The sequence below is a fragment of the Penicillium longicatenatum genome (assembly GCF_028827895.1).
Source record: "Penicillium longicatenatum strain IBT 33135 chromosome Unknown contig_2_segment0_segment0, whole genome shotgun sequence".
In the NCBI taxonomy this organism is placed as follows: Eukaryota; Fungi; Ascomycota; class Eurotiomycetes; order Eurotiales; family Aspergillaceae; genus Penicillium; species Penicillium longicatenatum.
In genome coordinates, this window is record NW_026643120.1 from 7324617 (window position 1) to 7340022 (window position 15406).

Consider the following 15406-nt stretch of genomic DNA (forward strand, 5'->3'; position numbering starts at 1 on the left):
TGCTCTTAATGCTTCGCGGAGTTCTTGTTGCCATAGAAATGGGGCAATTCGGAGACCATATAGGGCTTGAAGAAGCTTCAAAACGTGTCCTTTCCGTCCAAATCCTGGTGGATAATGACAGAAAACGTCGTCCGTCAGCCGACTATTTAAGAACGCGTTGACAGCGTCTAATTGCATGGTTTCAAGGTCGAATGCGGCTATAATAGCCAATAGAATACGCAATGTGGTGGCGGCGAGCGTGGTGGCGCGCGTATCACGATCCTCCATGATCTGCTGGTCTCCACGTGCACATAAGCGCGCTTTGTGCCTTACAACGTACCCATTTGGGTCCGTTTTATAGGCGAATACCCACCTGACAGGTAGGATTTGGTGTGTCAGACACGATTTCTGTGGAATGGGTCCACACTTGATATGAGCCTGAGAAATGAGGTCTTTCTTGACTGGAATCCATGCTTTCATTTGTTCCAGCTTCTTGAATTCTACCTCCATTGCTTCTCTGAATTGGACTCGAAATTCGTGTGTTTCAAGGTCATGATAACCTTCTGGAGGTGGTGGAATATCCTCAATATGAGCCTTCTTTGGCTGGCTCATCAGCGCGGCAGAGAACGCCTGGATAAATGGAAATAGGGCAAGATTCGACTTGAAACGTTTGGTGTCATAATCCTCAAAATCCACATTATATGTGCTATCAGAGGCACGTTTCAGGCGGTTATTCACCACGTCTTCCATGGACTCTGAGTCGTCTGAATCATGGGCAGGATTGTCGTTGAATATTGGATATTCTGACACGTTAAATCGTGAATTGTCAACCAGGATCATGGGTCTCATTGCCGATATAGCGGGTCTATCCGCCTGGTTTATTTCGGCCGAAAAAGACGGTTCTAGGAGCTGGTTGATTTCGGCCGAAGAAGACGGCTCTGGGGACTGGTCAGGTGATCCCTTCATGGTCTCTGGTGTACGTGGAATATCGCCCAAGACCTCATCCTCCCCCTCAGAACGCATATCCTGCGTTTCTGCTCGTTCTGACGTCACATTTTCCATGCTTTCCACTCTCTGCTCGTCCTGCTCGTCATCTAGCATATCGAGATCTGTGATTAGAGAGTCAAATTCTGCCTCATCAAGGCAGTTGATTATAGATCCTGAATCGTCAAAAACCTCATGTTTCTGGCGCTCAATCTGGTCAGTTGGCTTGAAAAAACTGGTCTCGTCGAAAATACAGTCTCTTGCACGAATAACCTTGTTGCGGGATGGGATCCAAATTCTCCAGATATTTGAAGCCACATATCCAACTAGATAGCCAATTTGGGCTCTTGGACCAACTTTCTGTGATCGTATAGTCGATGGAATGCGCACATATGCCTTACACCCATAGACTCGGAGATTGGAAAGAGACGGCTTTGGGTCCATATATCCAGGTGGATTAATCCCAGTCTCCATAAGCGCGTCATATAGAGCTTGGTGGGGCGTTGCCCAATTCAGTCGTCTCATGGGGGTCCGATTCAGCAAATAGACCGCAGAATTCGCTGCTTCAGGCCACAGCGAGCTTGGAAGACCTGCTTCAATCAACATGGAGCGGCATAATTCAGCAATTCGTGCTCCAGCACGCTCAGAATATCCATTCTGCTCCGGCTGACCAGGTGGCGTATAATGGTGTTGAATTCCGAGTCGTATGCAGTCAATTTGGGTAAATTGTGATAAATTCGTGTCACCATCTGTATGGAGCACCTTGACCTGAATTCCAAATTGACGCTTCAGAAAGGCAATCTTGGCTCTTAAGTCGTCTGCAATATCCATTTTGCTTGACAAATTTGTCGAAATATGATAACCAGTCACGGGACAATATGCGTGACTGATATATTGCACCTGATTGTGAGTGCGCTGCATATGGGTGAGATCCCAGTGGATAGCCTCAAATGGGGACGTTCCGGTCGTCATGGGACGCCTTGATATCTGACGTTTTGCCTTGCTGAGCTGACACGTCTCGCAAATATGTGGAAATATCGACGTCTTGTCGATCTCGATGCCAGTTGTCGAATCCTGGACGTGCTGCACCACTTCCTTGCTCACATGACCTAGACGCTTATGGACGAGCTCCATGGTTGCCTTGGTTATATGGGGACTAGACGACGTCCCATAGGCAACTGGTCGAATTGGCAAGACGTTTGATTGTGCATGTGTGGTAGTTATATCAGGCTTATGGAGGCTGTCAATATGGCAGTTTGATGTGAGAAATGCGTTCTGAAACACGTTCTCTTTGTCCCATTTGACCAGCAATATGCCAGTTTGATAATCCACCTTGCATAACCAGTTGCCATTTTTGCCTTCAAGGCAGCCAGTCCGGTCGTTGAGATACACACCTGCTGCACGTGCACGCGAGGCGGAAATGAGGTTGACGTGGAATGATGGGGAATATGCAACGTCATGGAGGTCGAAGCGGCTATTTCCCTCGGTTGGCTGGAACGAGACTGATCCAACACCTAGAACCGGCGTTCTAGTATCTCCGACTTTGACGTATGTGCTCCGTTCTACGAAATTAGAGAATAGCGATCTGTCGTTGCACACATGTGTGTTTGACCCTGTATCAAAGGCCCAATCTGGACAATTCTGCGGTGTTGAAACGTGGTATGACGTCCGAATTGGGGTCTCTTGCGGTTGATTCAACCCGATCTGGTTGAATATAGTCAGCATGCTGACCGCGTTAGCACCCACATTATCCTTTTTGAATTTGTCCAAGGCTGTCTTGAATGGCAAGCTCTTGCTAGCTGCTCTCTTAAAGCGTGAATCCACGTCTTCATCCCATGTATAATTCGCTGGTCTCTTTGACGGATTGAGGTAGGCGCAGTCCTGGAATCGGTGATTTCCGTTATTTGGCACATTCTGACAGGGACAGCGAGGTGTCCGTTTAGTCGATTTGCCTGATTTAGACTGTTCTGCCTGGTCTGGAATATCCTGGAACGTGGCATGTGACTGGCGGAATGAGGTCGTCTTGGGTTTTTCAATATCGAGATTCTGGCTGAAACTTAGACAAAGTTCGTCAAAATCCACTTGAATATTTTTCTTGATCTTTGATATGACCTCGTTGTAGGTTCGGTTATGCCATAATGGGGTAATATTGTGCACGGCGTCCATGAAGTCTAGAGGTGCACAATCCGTCGTCTGTACGATGGCAATTCCCTCTATAACACCTTCATGATATATTGTCTGCACCTGGATGACCCAATCCTCAATTTTCTGACCCTGAGATGGGCCCTGGATCGTCTTCCTCCACCGTTTTTCGACTGTTCTCCGGTGCAAGACGTCTCGCTGATTATATAGGAGATATAATGCTCGCAGCATCTCAAATCCAGTTGTTTTGTTAATCAAAAACTCCTTCATCGACCTATTGATCGTAGATTGTAGGGCAATTTCCACTTTTCGAATTCTCTCTGACACGTCTTTAACCTCTAGACGACGTTTGACTTGTCTATTATATAATGCATCGTCCACGTTGATATCCGTGATATCTGGTACCCTAGGTAACGTTGCTTGAGGTGCATTCTGTTCTGGATTGATATAATCCCATACAGTTTGCTGCTTAGCAAGACGCTTAATTTGGGTATACCAGAGTTGCCATGTGGTAGGACCCGTTAGGATCACATCTGTGGATGTAGACATGGTGGAAGTAAGGTCAAAATGAGGTCAAAGTGAGAGATATGTGAGAGATAAGTGAGGCTTGAAGGATAGGACGTGATTTTTGGGAGATTCGTATGGAGGATTCTGAGGATTCTGGACGTTCTGGAACGTTCGAGGATATGCAAATTGTCGAATTCTGAGCTTGACGAGCTCAATTTTGGCGAATATGGAGATGAGGTAGAAGAATATGATAGACAATATTGTGGGGTAGGCCCACAAGATCAGTCCGAGCTCCACCCGAGCTCCACCAGGTGGAATATCAGAATTCAACGTTGAATTCTCCACGGAATATGAAATAGAAAATATATGAAGAAGGAAGAATTCTCCACACGAAAATGGGGTATATATAGCAGGATATTGCCGGAATTTTCCAGCAAACTTGCAGAATTTTCACCCACAAATAACAAACATAAACAACAAACAGACAATTTATGTGTTTGTATAACACAAACACATAAACACACAAACACACACAAACACACAAACAACAAACAACAAACACACAAACACGTATAGATACGTGTAGGTAACACACACGTCACACGTGTGGACAGAGAACACAAATTCTGACTTAGAATTGCGTCAAAAATGGTGAAATGTGAAAATATCACAATTCAGAGGTAATTCTATGAGGCTCTAGCTGACTAGCAGGCTCAACAGAATAGAATATGAGATATCTCTAGACCAGAGACTATCTCGGAATAACCCACACGTATAGCTACGTGTGGTCAAAACGACCTAAATCGTGTCTGTCTGAGGTTGGCAGGGCAATTGGTTACCAATCTCAGGAAAAAACAACACGAATAGCGTCAAAATATGAGGATATTGTAGTGCTTAGAGAGGGCACACCGGGCTCATAACTGTCTGAGATTGGCAGGGCAACTGGTTACCAATCTCAGGGAATTAGATCAGATGAACAAGGCAATGTGGTCAAGCTGAGCTAATTCAGGGTCTTCTCAGGAAATTCTCAGGATAGAAAGTGGAGAAGAAATTGGCGTGAGATTCAAACTATTCTGCCGAAAATGCGAGAACTAAATACCTGAGATTTAGAGAAGAAATCAAACAGAACAAACAAATCAAGTAAAATATCACATGATATGACATAAATGAAATAGCGGAGAATTCCGGTAAAAAAGTGCGAACTCAGAGAACACGTAAGGACTCCATTCTCTGACATTATATCATAAAAGTATTGTTCGTAGTCTTCTAGAAACTTTCTTGCCGCTTAGTCTTATAGTTTACCCTTATACTAAGCGATCAGGGCTATATCCCTTATAAGTAGTTTATTTAGCTCTCTCTAGCTATGGTCGGGCCCTTCGTTAACTCTCTATATATGGTTGTGATCGCGTAGTGCGAGGCGGATCAGGTTTTCTATAACTAGTGCTAGTATTATAGGGTCGTCTAACGTACGCCACATTTTGTAAATAGAGGCTACTATAGCTATATTTAACGTGCCTAGAGTGTTCTATACGTTCTCGGGTAGTTATTCTCTAGTGCGATGGTGGTTCTTACTAAATAATGCCTAGGCTAGTCGTGGGCGTTAAGGTTCTTACGAAGTCATAGGGCCCACACTAGAGGTATCCATTTAATCGAGCATTATTCCTTAGGAGGTTTTAAGGGCGAGCGTGGGATTATTAGTGACTTAGGAGTGTTCTAAATACTTTCTAAGGATATAGTCCTCTAGAGTTATTTATTTTATTATATGCGTTCTTGGTAAAGACTGGTCAGATCCGCACAGACGCATAATAACTCTAGGTCGAATTTCCAGGTTAGATCTGGTTCACTAGAAGAGTATTTTCTTCTAGTTCATATACTATAGAATAGTTATATGATTTTTGGATATGCTACTAGATGTGGTTCGAGTAGGATTACATATTTTCTAAAGAGAATCCTAATGATTCTCTTCTTAAGGGTGTGGTTCAAGTAGGATTACATGTTTTCTAAAGAGAATCCTAATGATTCTCTTCTTAAGGGTCCGGCCAGAGGCGGTGTGGCTTAGCAGAATCCGGCCGGATTCTGCCGGGCGGTAACAGGTCGTCCTGTTACCTCATCTTAATAGAATTCATTTTTTATAGAGGTATCTAGTATCTATTTCCCTACTAATATTAGTATATAATTAGATTTAGATTAGATTATTAGTAAGTAATAGGTATAATGGTTCCTTACCTTTATAAACTCTATAATAGCTCTATAAGACTTTCGGTTAGTATAAAGATAAGTAGAGGTTTTAATATATCTTACTATTATAGAGGTTCCTTAACGGGATTTATTTACCCGTGCTATATAAGGATACTCTAGAATTATACTATATCGCTTATATATTACTTTTAGTGCACTACTAGTACTATATATAACTTAGTTAAATTATTCCTATATATCTAAGGAGTGATTAGAGTCCTATTAAATATCTTTTTTCTTCCTAAAATTAGTCTTAAGCCACTATCTTACCTACTCTATATGATTTATATCCTAATAAAGTAAATAAACTTTTTTGGGATTTAGGCTAATATAGGTAAAAGAGGAGGGGGCTTATAAGGGAGGTATTTTAAAGAAGTTTAGCTTAAAGGGATCTAAAGTATATTAGCTACTAGAGAGGTTAGGGGTAAATAAGTCAGCGGTATTAGATAGAAAGTGAGGGGGTGGGTCATCGAAATCTATATTATAGATTAATAATAAGAGAGCGTTACTTTATTAACTCTAAGATATAATCCTAGTAGGTAATAGAGGGATAATAAAAAATAAAAAGAGATATATAAATAATAATAATCTAAATTTTAAACTTATTAATAGAATAGGTCTATAGAAAGCCTACCTATAGAAAGCCCATAAAGCCTATAAAACCCATAGAAAGCCCATAAAAAGCCCATAGAAAGCCCATAGAACCTATAGAACCTATAGAAAGCCTATAGAAAGCCCATAGAAAGCCTATAGAAAGCCTATAGAACCCATAGAACCTATAGAAAGCCTATAGAAAGCCTATAAAACCTATAAAAGCCTATGGAAAGCCTATAGAAAGCCCATAGAAAGCCTATAAAAAACCCAAGTATAAGCACTTTATCCTTTATATATCATAAATATATATTTCTACTATACTTTAAGCTTATTTCTACTATATACTTCTCTTCTAAAGGTTTCTCTTACTATAAAAAGAAGGTATAGTCCTCTAATTATAAAATATAAAGAAAAGGAAATTAAAGTTTTAATAGACGAAATTAAAAAAAGAATAATTATTAAAGTGTCAGAGAATGGAGTCCTTACGTGTTCTCTGAGTTCGCACTTTTTTACTGGAATTCTCCGCTATTTCATTTATGTCATATCATGTGATATTTTACTTGATTTGTTTGTTCTGTTTGATTTCTTCTCTAAATCTCAGGTATTTAGTTCTTGTATTTCGGCAGAATAGTTTGAATCTCATGCCAATTTCTTCTCCACTTTCTATCCTGAGAATTTCCTAAGAAGACCCTGAATTAGCTTAGCTTGACTACATTGCCTTGTTTATCTGATCTAATTCCCTGAGATTGGTAACCAGTTGCCCTACCAATCTCAGATAGTTATGAGCCCGGTGTGCCCTCTCTAAGCATAATAATATCCTCATATATTTTGACGCTATTCGTGTCGTTTTTTCCTGAGATTGGTAACTAATTGCCCTGCCAACCTTAGATAGATATGATTTAGGTCGTTTTGACCACACGTAGCTGTACGTGTGGGTTATTCCGAGATAGTCTCTGGTCTAGAGATATCTTATATTCTATTCTGTTGAGCCTGCTAGTTAGCTAGAGCCTCATAGAATTACCTCTGAATTGTGATATTTTTATATTTCACCATTTTTGACGCAATTCTAAGTCAGAATTTATGTTCTCTGTCCACACGTGTGACGTGTGTGTTACCTACACGTATCTATACGTGTTTGTGTGTTTGTTGTTTGTGTGACGTGCGTGTTACCTACACGTATCTATACGTGTTTATGTGTGTTTGTGTGTTTATGTTATATAAACATATAATTTATGTGTTTGTTATTTGTGTTTGTTATTTGTGGGTGAAAATTCTGTAAGTTTGCTAGAAAATTCCGGTAATATCCTGCTATATATACCCCATTTTCGTGTAGAGAATTCTTCCTTCTTCATATATTTTCTATTTCATATTCTGTGGAGAATTCAACGTTGAATTCTGATATTCCACCTAGTGGAGCTCAGGTGGAGTTCGGACTGATCTTGTGGGCCTACCCCATAATATTATCTATTATATTCTTCTACCTCATCTCCATATTCGCCAAAATTGAGCTCGTTAAGCTCAGAATTTGATAATTTGCATATCCTCGAACGTTCCAGAACGTCCAGAATCCTCAGAATCCTCTATATGAATCTCTAAGTCCCTAAAAATCACGTCCTATCCTTTAAGCCTTAATTATCTCTCATATATCTCTCACTTTGACCTTATTTTGACCTTACTTCTACTATGTCTATATCTATAGATGTGATTCTAACGGGTCCTACTACCTAGTAACTCTAGTATACCTAAATTAAGCGTCTTGCTAAGTAGTAAACTATATGGGATTATATTAACCTAGAACAGAATATACCTTAAGTAGCTTTACCTAGGGTACTAGATATCATAGATATCAACATGGACGATATATTATATAATAGATAAGTTAAACGTCGCCTAGAGGTTAAAGACGTGTCAGAGAGAATTCATAAAGTGGAAATTGCCCTATAATCTACGATCAATAAGTTAATAAAGGAGTTTTTGATTAATAAAATAACTAGATTTGAGATGCTACGAGCATTATATCTCCTATATAATCAGCGAGATGTCTTGTACTAGAGAATAGTCGAAAAACAGTAGAGAAAGACGATCTAGGGCCTATCTTAGGGGAAAATTAAGGATTAGGTTATCTAGGTATAGATAATATATTATAAAGGTGTTATAGAGGGAATTACTATCGTATAGACGACGGATTATACACCTCTAGACTTCATAGACGCCATATATAATATTACCCCATTATAGCATAACTGAACCTATAACGAGGTCATATCAAAGATTAAGAAAAATATTTAAGTGGATTTTGACGAACTTTATCTAAGTTTTAGCTAGAATCTTAATATTAAAAAACCTAAGACGACCTTATTCCGCCAGTTACATGCCACATTCCAGGATATTCTAGACTAGGTAGAATAGTCTAAATCAGGCAAATCGACTAAACGGACACCTCGCTATCCCTATTAGAATGTGCTAAATAACGGAAATCACCAATTCTAGGACTACGCCTACCTTAATCTGTTAAAGAGACTAGTGAATTATATATAGGATAAAGACATAGATTCACGCTTTAAGAGAGTAGCTAGTAAGAGCTTACCATTTAAGATAGCCTTAGATAAATTCAAAAAGGATAATATAGGTACTAACGCGGTCAGCATACTAACTATATTTAACCAGATTGGGTTAAATCAACCGTAAAAGACCCTAATTTAGACGTTATACCACATTATAGCACCATAGAATTATCTAGATTAGGCCTTTAATATAGGGTTAAATATATATATATATAACGATAGATCGCTATTCTCTAATTTCATGGAACAGAGTATATATATTAAAGTCGGAGATACTAGAACGCTAGTTCTAGGTGTTAGATCAGTCTCGTTCTAGCTAACTAAGGAAAATAGCCGCTTTAACCTCCATAACGTCGTATATTCCCTATCATTCCACGTTAACCTTATTTCCGCCTCGCGTGCATATATAGTAGGTATATATCTTAATGACTGGACTAGCTACCTTAAAGGCAAAGCTAGTAACTGGTTATATAAGGTGGATTATTAAACTAGCATATTACTGGTTAAATGGGATAAAGAGAACGTGTTTCAGAACGCATTTCTCACGTCAAACTACCATATTGATAGCCTCCATAAGCCTGATATAACTACCACATATGCATAATTAAATATCTTACTAATTCGACTAGTTACCTATGGGACGTCGTCTAGTCCCTATATAACTAAGGCAACTATAGAGCTCGTCTATAAGCGTCTAGGTTATATAAGTAAGGAAGTGGTATAGCACGTCTAGGATTTAATAACTGGCATCGAGATCGATAAGACGTTGATATTTCCACATATCTACGAGACGTGTCAGCTCAGTAAGGCAAAACGTTAGATATGAAGGCGTCCTATGACGACCAGAACGTCCCTATTTAAGGCTATCCACTAGGATCTCACCCATATATAGCGTACTCACAATCAGATGCAATATATTAGTCACGCATCTTATCCCGTGACTAGTTACCATATTTCGACTAATCTATCAAGTAAGATGGATATTATAGACGACTTAAGAGCCAAGATTGCCTTTCTAAAGCGTCAATTTAGAATTCAGGTTAAGGTGCTCTATATAGATGGTGACACGAATTTATCATAATTTACCTAGATTAACTATATACGACTCGGAATTCAACACCATTATACGCCACCTGGTTAGCCAGAGCAGAATGGATATTCTAAGCGTGCTAGAGCACGAATTGCTGAATTATGCCGCTCTATGCTAATTGAAGTAGGTCTTCTAAGCTCGCTATGGCCTAAAGCAGCGAATTCCATGGTCTATTTACTAAATTAGACCCCTATGAGACGACTAAATTAGGTAACGCCCCACTAAGCTTTATATGACGCGCTTATGGAGACTGGGATTAATCTACCTAGATATATAGACCTAAAGCTATCTCTTTCTAATCTCTAAGTCTATGGGTATAAGGCATATATACGCATTCTATTAACTATATAATCATAGAAAGTTGGTCTAAGAGCCTAAATTGGCTATCTAGTTAGATATGTGGCTTTAAATATCTAGAGAATTTGGATCCCATCCCGTAATAAGGTTATTCGTGTAAGAGACTATATTTTCGACAAGACTAGTTTTTTTAAGCTAACTAACTAGATTAAGCGCTAGAAACATGAGGTTTTTAACGATTCAGGGTCTATTATCAACTACCTTAATAAGGTAGAATTTAACTCTCTAATCATAGATCTCGATATACTAGATAACGAGTAGAGAGTGGAAAGTATGGAAAATGTGATATTAGAACGAGGACATCTACCATTTGTGCCGGCGCCGCCGGATTCGGCGCCCCCCTCTATGCGGTTTAGCGCCCGCCCGCTCGATCCCCGTTTGGGGATAGCATGCCCCTATTCAGGCATAGCGTCCCTCTAAGCCTAAATAGGCCCATGATCCACGACTTCCATTTCGGGCTTAGTGGGGCCCGATGCGGTTTGGTCGCCCGCACCTTCCCTGATCGGGTTTCTGCCGGCCTCCACCGCCTGCAAGGCCCGCTCGCCGTACTATATAACCCCGGTGCGTCGCTGCACGTCGTCCTCCATCATCCGTGCTGGTTTCCTTTCGCCCTGCCCTCCCAGGATCCTCACGGCCCTGAAATAATACGGTATTTCCGGATCGCACGGCTTCGCCACCAATGCCGATCAAGAGTCTGGCCCTCTCGCTTACACCGGCGGGGCCTTATACCACAGATCAGACGGCTTGGCCCAGCCTCGCACTGCGAGCCCCCATTGTTTGAAAGTGGTCCACGGGCGGTATGCTCTCATGCGCTCTCTACTCTCCCATCATCAGCAAATCATACTGAGAATGCCACGTCGCCCACCTCGGATCCTGCGATGACTCTCGAGGCCACCTACTTCTAATCCGCTAGCCTCATCCTCGGGTTAAATTGTGCGGGATATGGTCATACGCACTTTTCTATCTAATTGGCTCAGGTCTCCCGTCCAGTGGATCATTGTTTTGCTCCCTCTAACGCGGATGTCTCATTGTCTCACCGGTTTTGGAAAGTGGCGCTCGCTGAGATGATGTGAAAGGCAAGATCGTCACGTTGATGACGAGTTCCGCTCTAAATTGGGTAGCCTTATCATGGTAGTGACCCCCTATTGGCGAGGCGCAGCAGGGTGAAACGATGTTTCCGACCTCAAAGCCTCGTTGGTCCCGGAGATACGACGTTGTGATCCAATGGCAAAATTGCCTCATACTGCAGCAGCATATGCAGATTGTTCATTTTGCACATTTGTCTGGTCGTGGCGAATTGAGTGCTCGGCAAGGGGCACTGGCCTTGAGATGTAATTTTTAGACGGCTATTCGCTTGGCTGATTGCGATGACTGTCAATGCCTCTAGAGATGAAGATAAATAGTCCCACATGACTTCCTAGCAGGACATACGCCAAGGAAAGTCTGTCTTCCTTGCCAAGTGTCTGAAGGGCACATATTGCAACATGCCCCCAATCGACTTGGACAACATAATTCATTACGATCCATCTGCCTCGAAACCAAATTTGGACACAAACAATGCATTCCGTTCCAGGCCTCATCATTCCCCTGTTGCAGGCCCCTGGCCTTCATTAGACCAGCACTGGAGGCCCAGCTTTACGTCACCGGAATGCTCATTTCCACCTGACAGTTCTGTCTACTTCACGACACAGACCATGATGCCGACTCCTTCTCGCAGGTCTGCTGAAGCAGTATCTGGGGATGACTCGTACGAAACCGAAGTGGTATTGTCAGCCGAGCGCCTGGAACCTAAGGATAATCCGCATCTCAACGGGGATTTGGCGTTGGATTTACGCGATCAGCAGGTTGACGGTTAGTGCCTTTTTTAGAGTGTTAGGACCTATTCAGCTTTAGACCTGGACAAAACCCGCGGGAGGTCCTAAATTCTTGTCCCGTGCCCGCGGGTCCTTAGTCATACGGGCCGGGATAATATGGTTTTGACCACCACGCCCCACTCCCATGGGATTTTTTTTTACCTATTTCCCGTCCTGGGTATACCCACGGGCTTCCCATGGGAGTCGCAAAATTACCCATATCTACATAAAGTCCCTATATAATCTGCTGACTAAGAATGCTGAAAGATTGGTAATTTAAGCTGTTTTGGTATGTAATATAGAGCTAGAATCGAACTTGGAACCTTAGAAAAAGGGTGGTTCTAGTGGAATTTAGTGGTTCTAATAGAATTCTAGTCATGGATATATAGTCACGTGCGTATATAGATTACTACCAAAAATACAGTAGAAATTGGATAATTAATGCATGTCTAAAAAGGGTAAGTTTGCACTGTTTACAATACCCGTGGGAATACCCATGTCCCATCGCGGGCGGGACATACCCCCCTAGTCCCGCCCATGGGACGGGACTAAGTGCTTTTGACCACCACGCCCCACTCCCATGGGACTGGTTTTCATGAAAATACCCGTGCCACGGTCAGTCCCATGGTGGGAATCCCGCGGGTTTTGTCCAGGTCTATTCAGCTTCCCCAATGCTAAGTTGGGCTTAACGGATTGAGAGAATCCAAATGCTAAAATTCAAACGTCGATATCTCGCAGATTTTCAGCAGTCCGACCAGAGCCAAAATATTCGAACAGCCGTTCCTGAGGACTTGGTCAATCTGACCAGTGACCAAGGATCCACTGCGTCAACCCCAGCTGCAGCCTTCGACACCGATGGCCCTGACTGCCTTGTCTTCTTGGAGGAAAACCAATCATTGGGCTTCCAGCTTTCAGGTCAGTTATCTCACATTACCGATTGCTTCATAGTTTGCTCACTCTATTGAGTGTAGACAGCTCTACACTCGAAGGGCTTTCACAACAGTCGACTCATAATGCCAAACGGCCCCCAATGGCCAGTAGAGAAAACCGAAGCTGTTTTGACAAGCAATTTAACCCCGATAGTCTGCTGCCCTGTCACGAATCACCTTTGCTAGCTGCAGATGGGGAAAGCGAGGACTTCGTCACAGAGCCACCAGCCGGTGTAGTGGAAGAGAGCGCAGTCGGCGGGCAATCCAAGGACCTGGCTACGGAAAACAACATTGGCTTTGGTCAGGGAACAAAAGAAGCCGTGGCTGATGCCAGTTTTGAAAACGGAGGCAACCAGCAGAGCACGGAATGGGACCCAGAGGCAGCGTCTGAATCAGCTCGAATAGCATCAGCCGTGCATCAGCCCTCGCCCATTTATGGAGGCGACATAGTCCAACAGCCTTGTGTCAGACCCGAGACAGCTGCAACACCCCGCTCAGCCTCGGTATGTCCATCGGTGGTTATTACCAATCCGAGAACCCAAGCTCGATAAATAGAGGACTCGGTGTCGTCTGACTCGCCGACCTCTACGAGCAGGAAGCGAGTGCGACGCCAGCCCGTAATGTACGACGGCGACACCACTGATGGCTGTGATGACCCGAATGATGCGGTCTACATGAACGGCATTCAATGCACGCCACGCCAATCGAAGAAAGCTCCGCCCACTATACAGATTGGCTTCAGGCGTAGCCGGCGCAAATCTCAACACCTCTCCGTCAACGAACCAGTCCAAACTACGGCCGTCAGTAACAAAGTATACTCTTCCAATTTGGCTGACATTGAGACCATCCCAGTCAGAGGTTTCTTGACGAGACAGATACTTTTGTCAAAGGTTGTCTATTCAGTCACCTTCGAGGAACAAGTAGAGCACATCTGCGTCAATGGAGTTCCGGACAGGGCTCAGGCACGTCGTGCAAATGAAGACTCGCACTCACATGAAAAGCCCCGTCGCCAAGCTTCTCGTTCCACGAGATCTATCTCAGAAGCTGACAGGCTTCTCATTGAGTTGAAGGAACAGCAAGGCTTATCATGGAAAGAGATTGCAAAACGCTTTCCAGGAAGGTCTCAGGGCTCTCTTCAAGTCCGGTATTCTACACGTCTCAAGAGACGTAACGAAGGAAGCGGCCCCTTGCGTGGGCGTGAGCATTCGACAAAACGCTTATATAGTCCTCTGACTTCTACTACGCTGTCTCCCAATATTTTACCAAGGCAACGATATGGCCCGTCTCGACGTAGGCGACCAGTTGATCGCTATTCGCCGGCTGCCTGAGTAATTCAATCAGGCATGGGTGCCTATGGACCGGATCGCATCTGGGGACCTCGTACAACCTCCGGAAATTTTCCAGGATGCCTATTTACAGGATCTGAATTGAAATTTGTCACATAAGTTACGGAAGGCGATTTTGAATTAGCTGTATGAAGCTCAAGAATCAAAATAGAGAAGATTGCACTCAAAAGCCATTTCGTAGCCCCATTTTAGATGCTAGCCACAGACCAGAAGAATCTTGACACCTCGTCCATATTTCTTTCAAGTAGGTGAATGGTGCAACTCGTCCTGTGAAGCGGTAAGAGCACTCTCATAAGGCTCAAATGTCGGACGTACTAGGTTACTGGAGAATAATCTGACCAAAGCACTCCCGCTTTTAGTATGCAGGACCATTCAAGAAGAAGCCTACGTGTTTACGTATTCCGGGAAAAAGGGAAAATGATTGAAATATAATCGTCAAGCTAGAATAAATTGATATGTTTCTGTTTGCTTCTGCGGATCTGAATCAAATATAGCACAAAATGACAGTGATTAGCAGCAACACTACACAAAAATTCGGAAAGCTTTACTGTCAAATCTGGTGCCCTATTTTGTCCATTCCTCAGGGACTTCTCGATTTTTTGTTAGTTATCATTACAATGCTCGAGAAAGCCTCTCTTTGCATTTTCGGGAGATGAATGTAGAGCATATTGCTCTTGCTGGGTAGCCGAGCGAATGAGAGTGTCAAATGGCATTATCGACTTTGTTGTTCTCACAGAGGACTCTCAACGAGAAGCAACACTTCGTCCCGATGTCATTATGAACGACTTTCCATTGAAGACGCACTTTTGCCGGTCCGTCGGGC

At 42.7% G+C, this 15406-nt stretch overlaps 1 protein-coding gene across 1 annotated transcript; it reads left to right on the forward strand.

Annotated features, from left to right (window-relative positions):
- Positions 1 to 12149: 12149 nt before the first annotated feature.
- N7484_005284 (SANT/Myb-like DNA-binding domain-containing protein) lies at positions 12150 to 14569 on the forward strand (the record flags this gene model as incomplete). The annotated part of the gene is made up of 5 exons (XM_057115704.1): positions 12150 to 12306; positions 13047 to 13223; positions 13280 to 13740; positions 13795 to 14434; positions 14505 to 14569. 5 exons carry the CDS (start codon positions 12150 to 12152, stop codon positions 14567 to 14569), a joined length of 1500 nt encoding a protein of 499 aa, XP_056975844.1.
- Between the last annotated feature and the right edge of the window lie 837 nt (positions 14570 to 15406).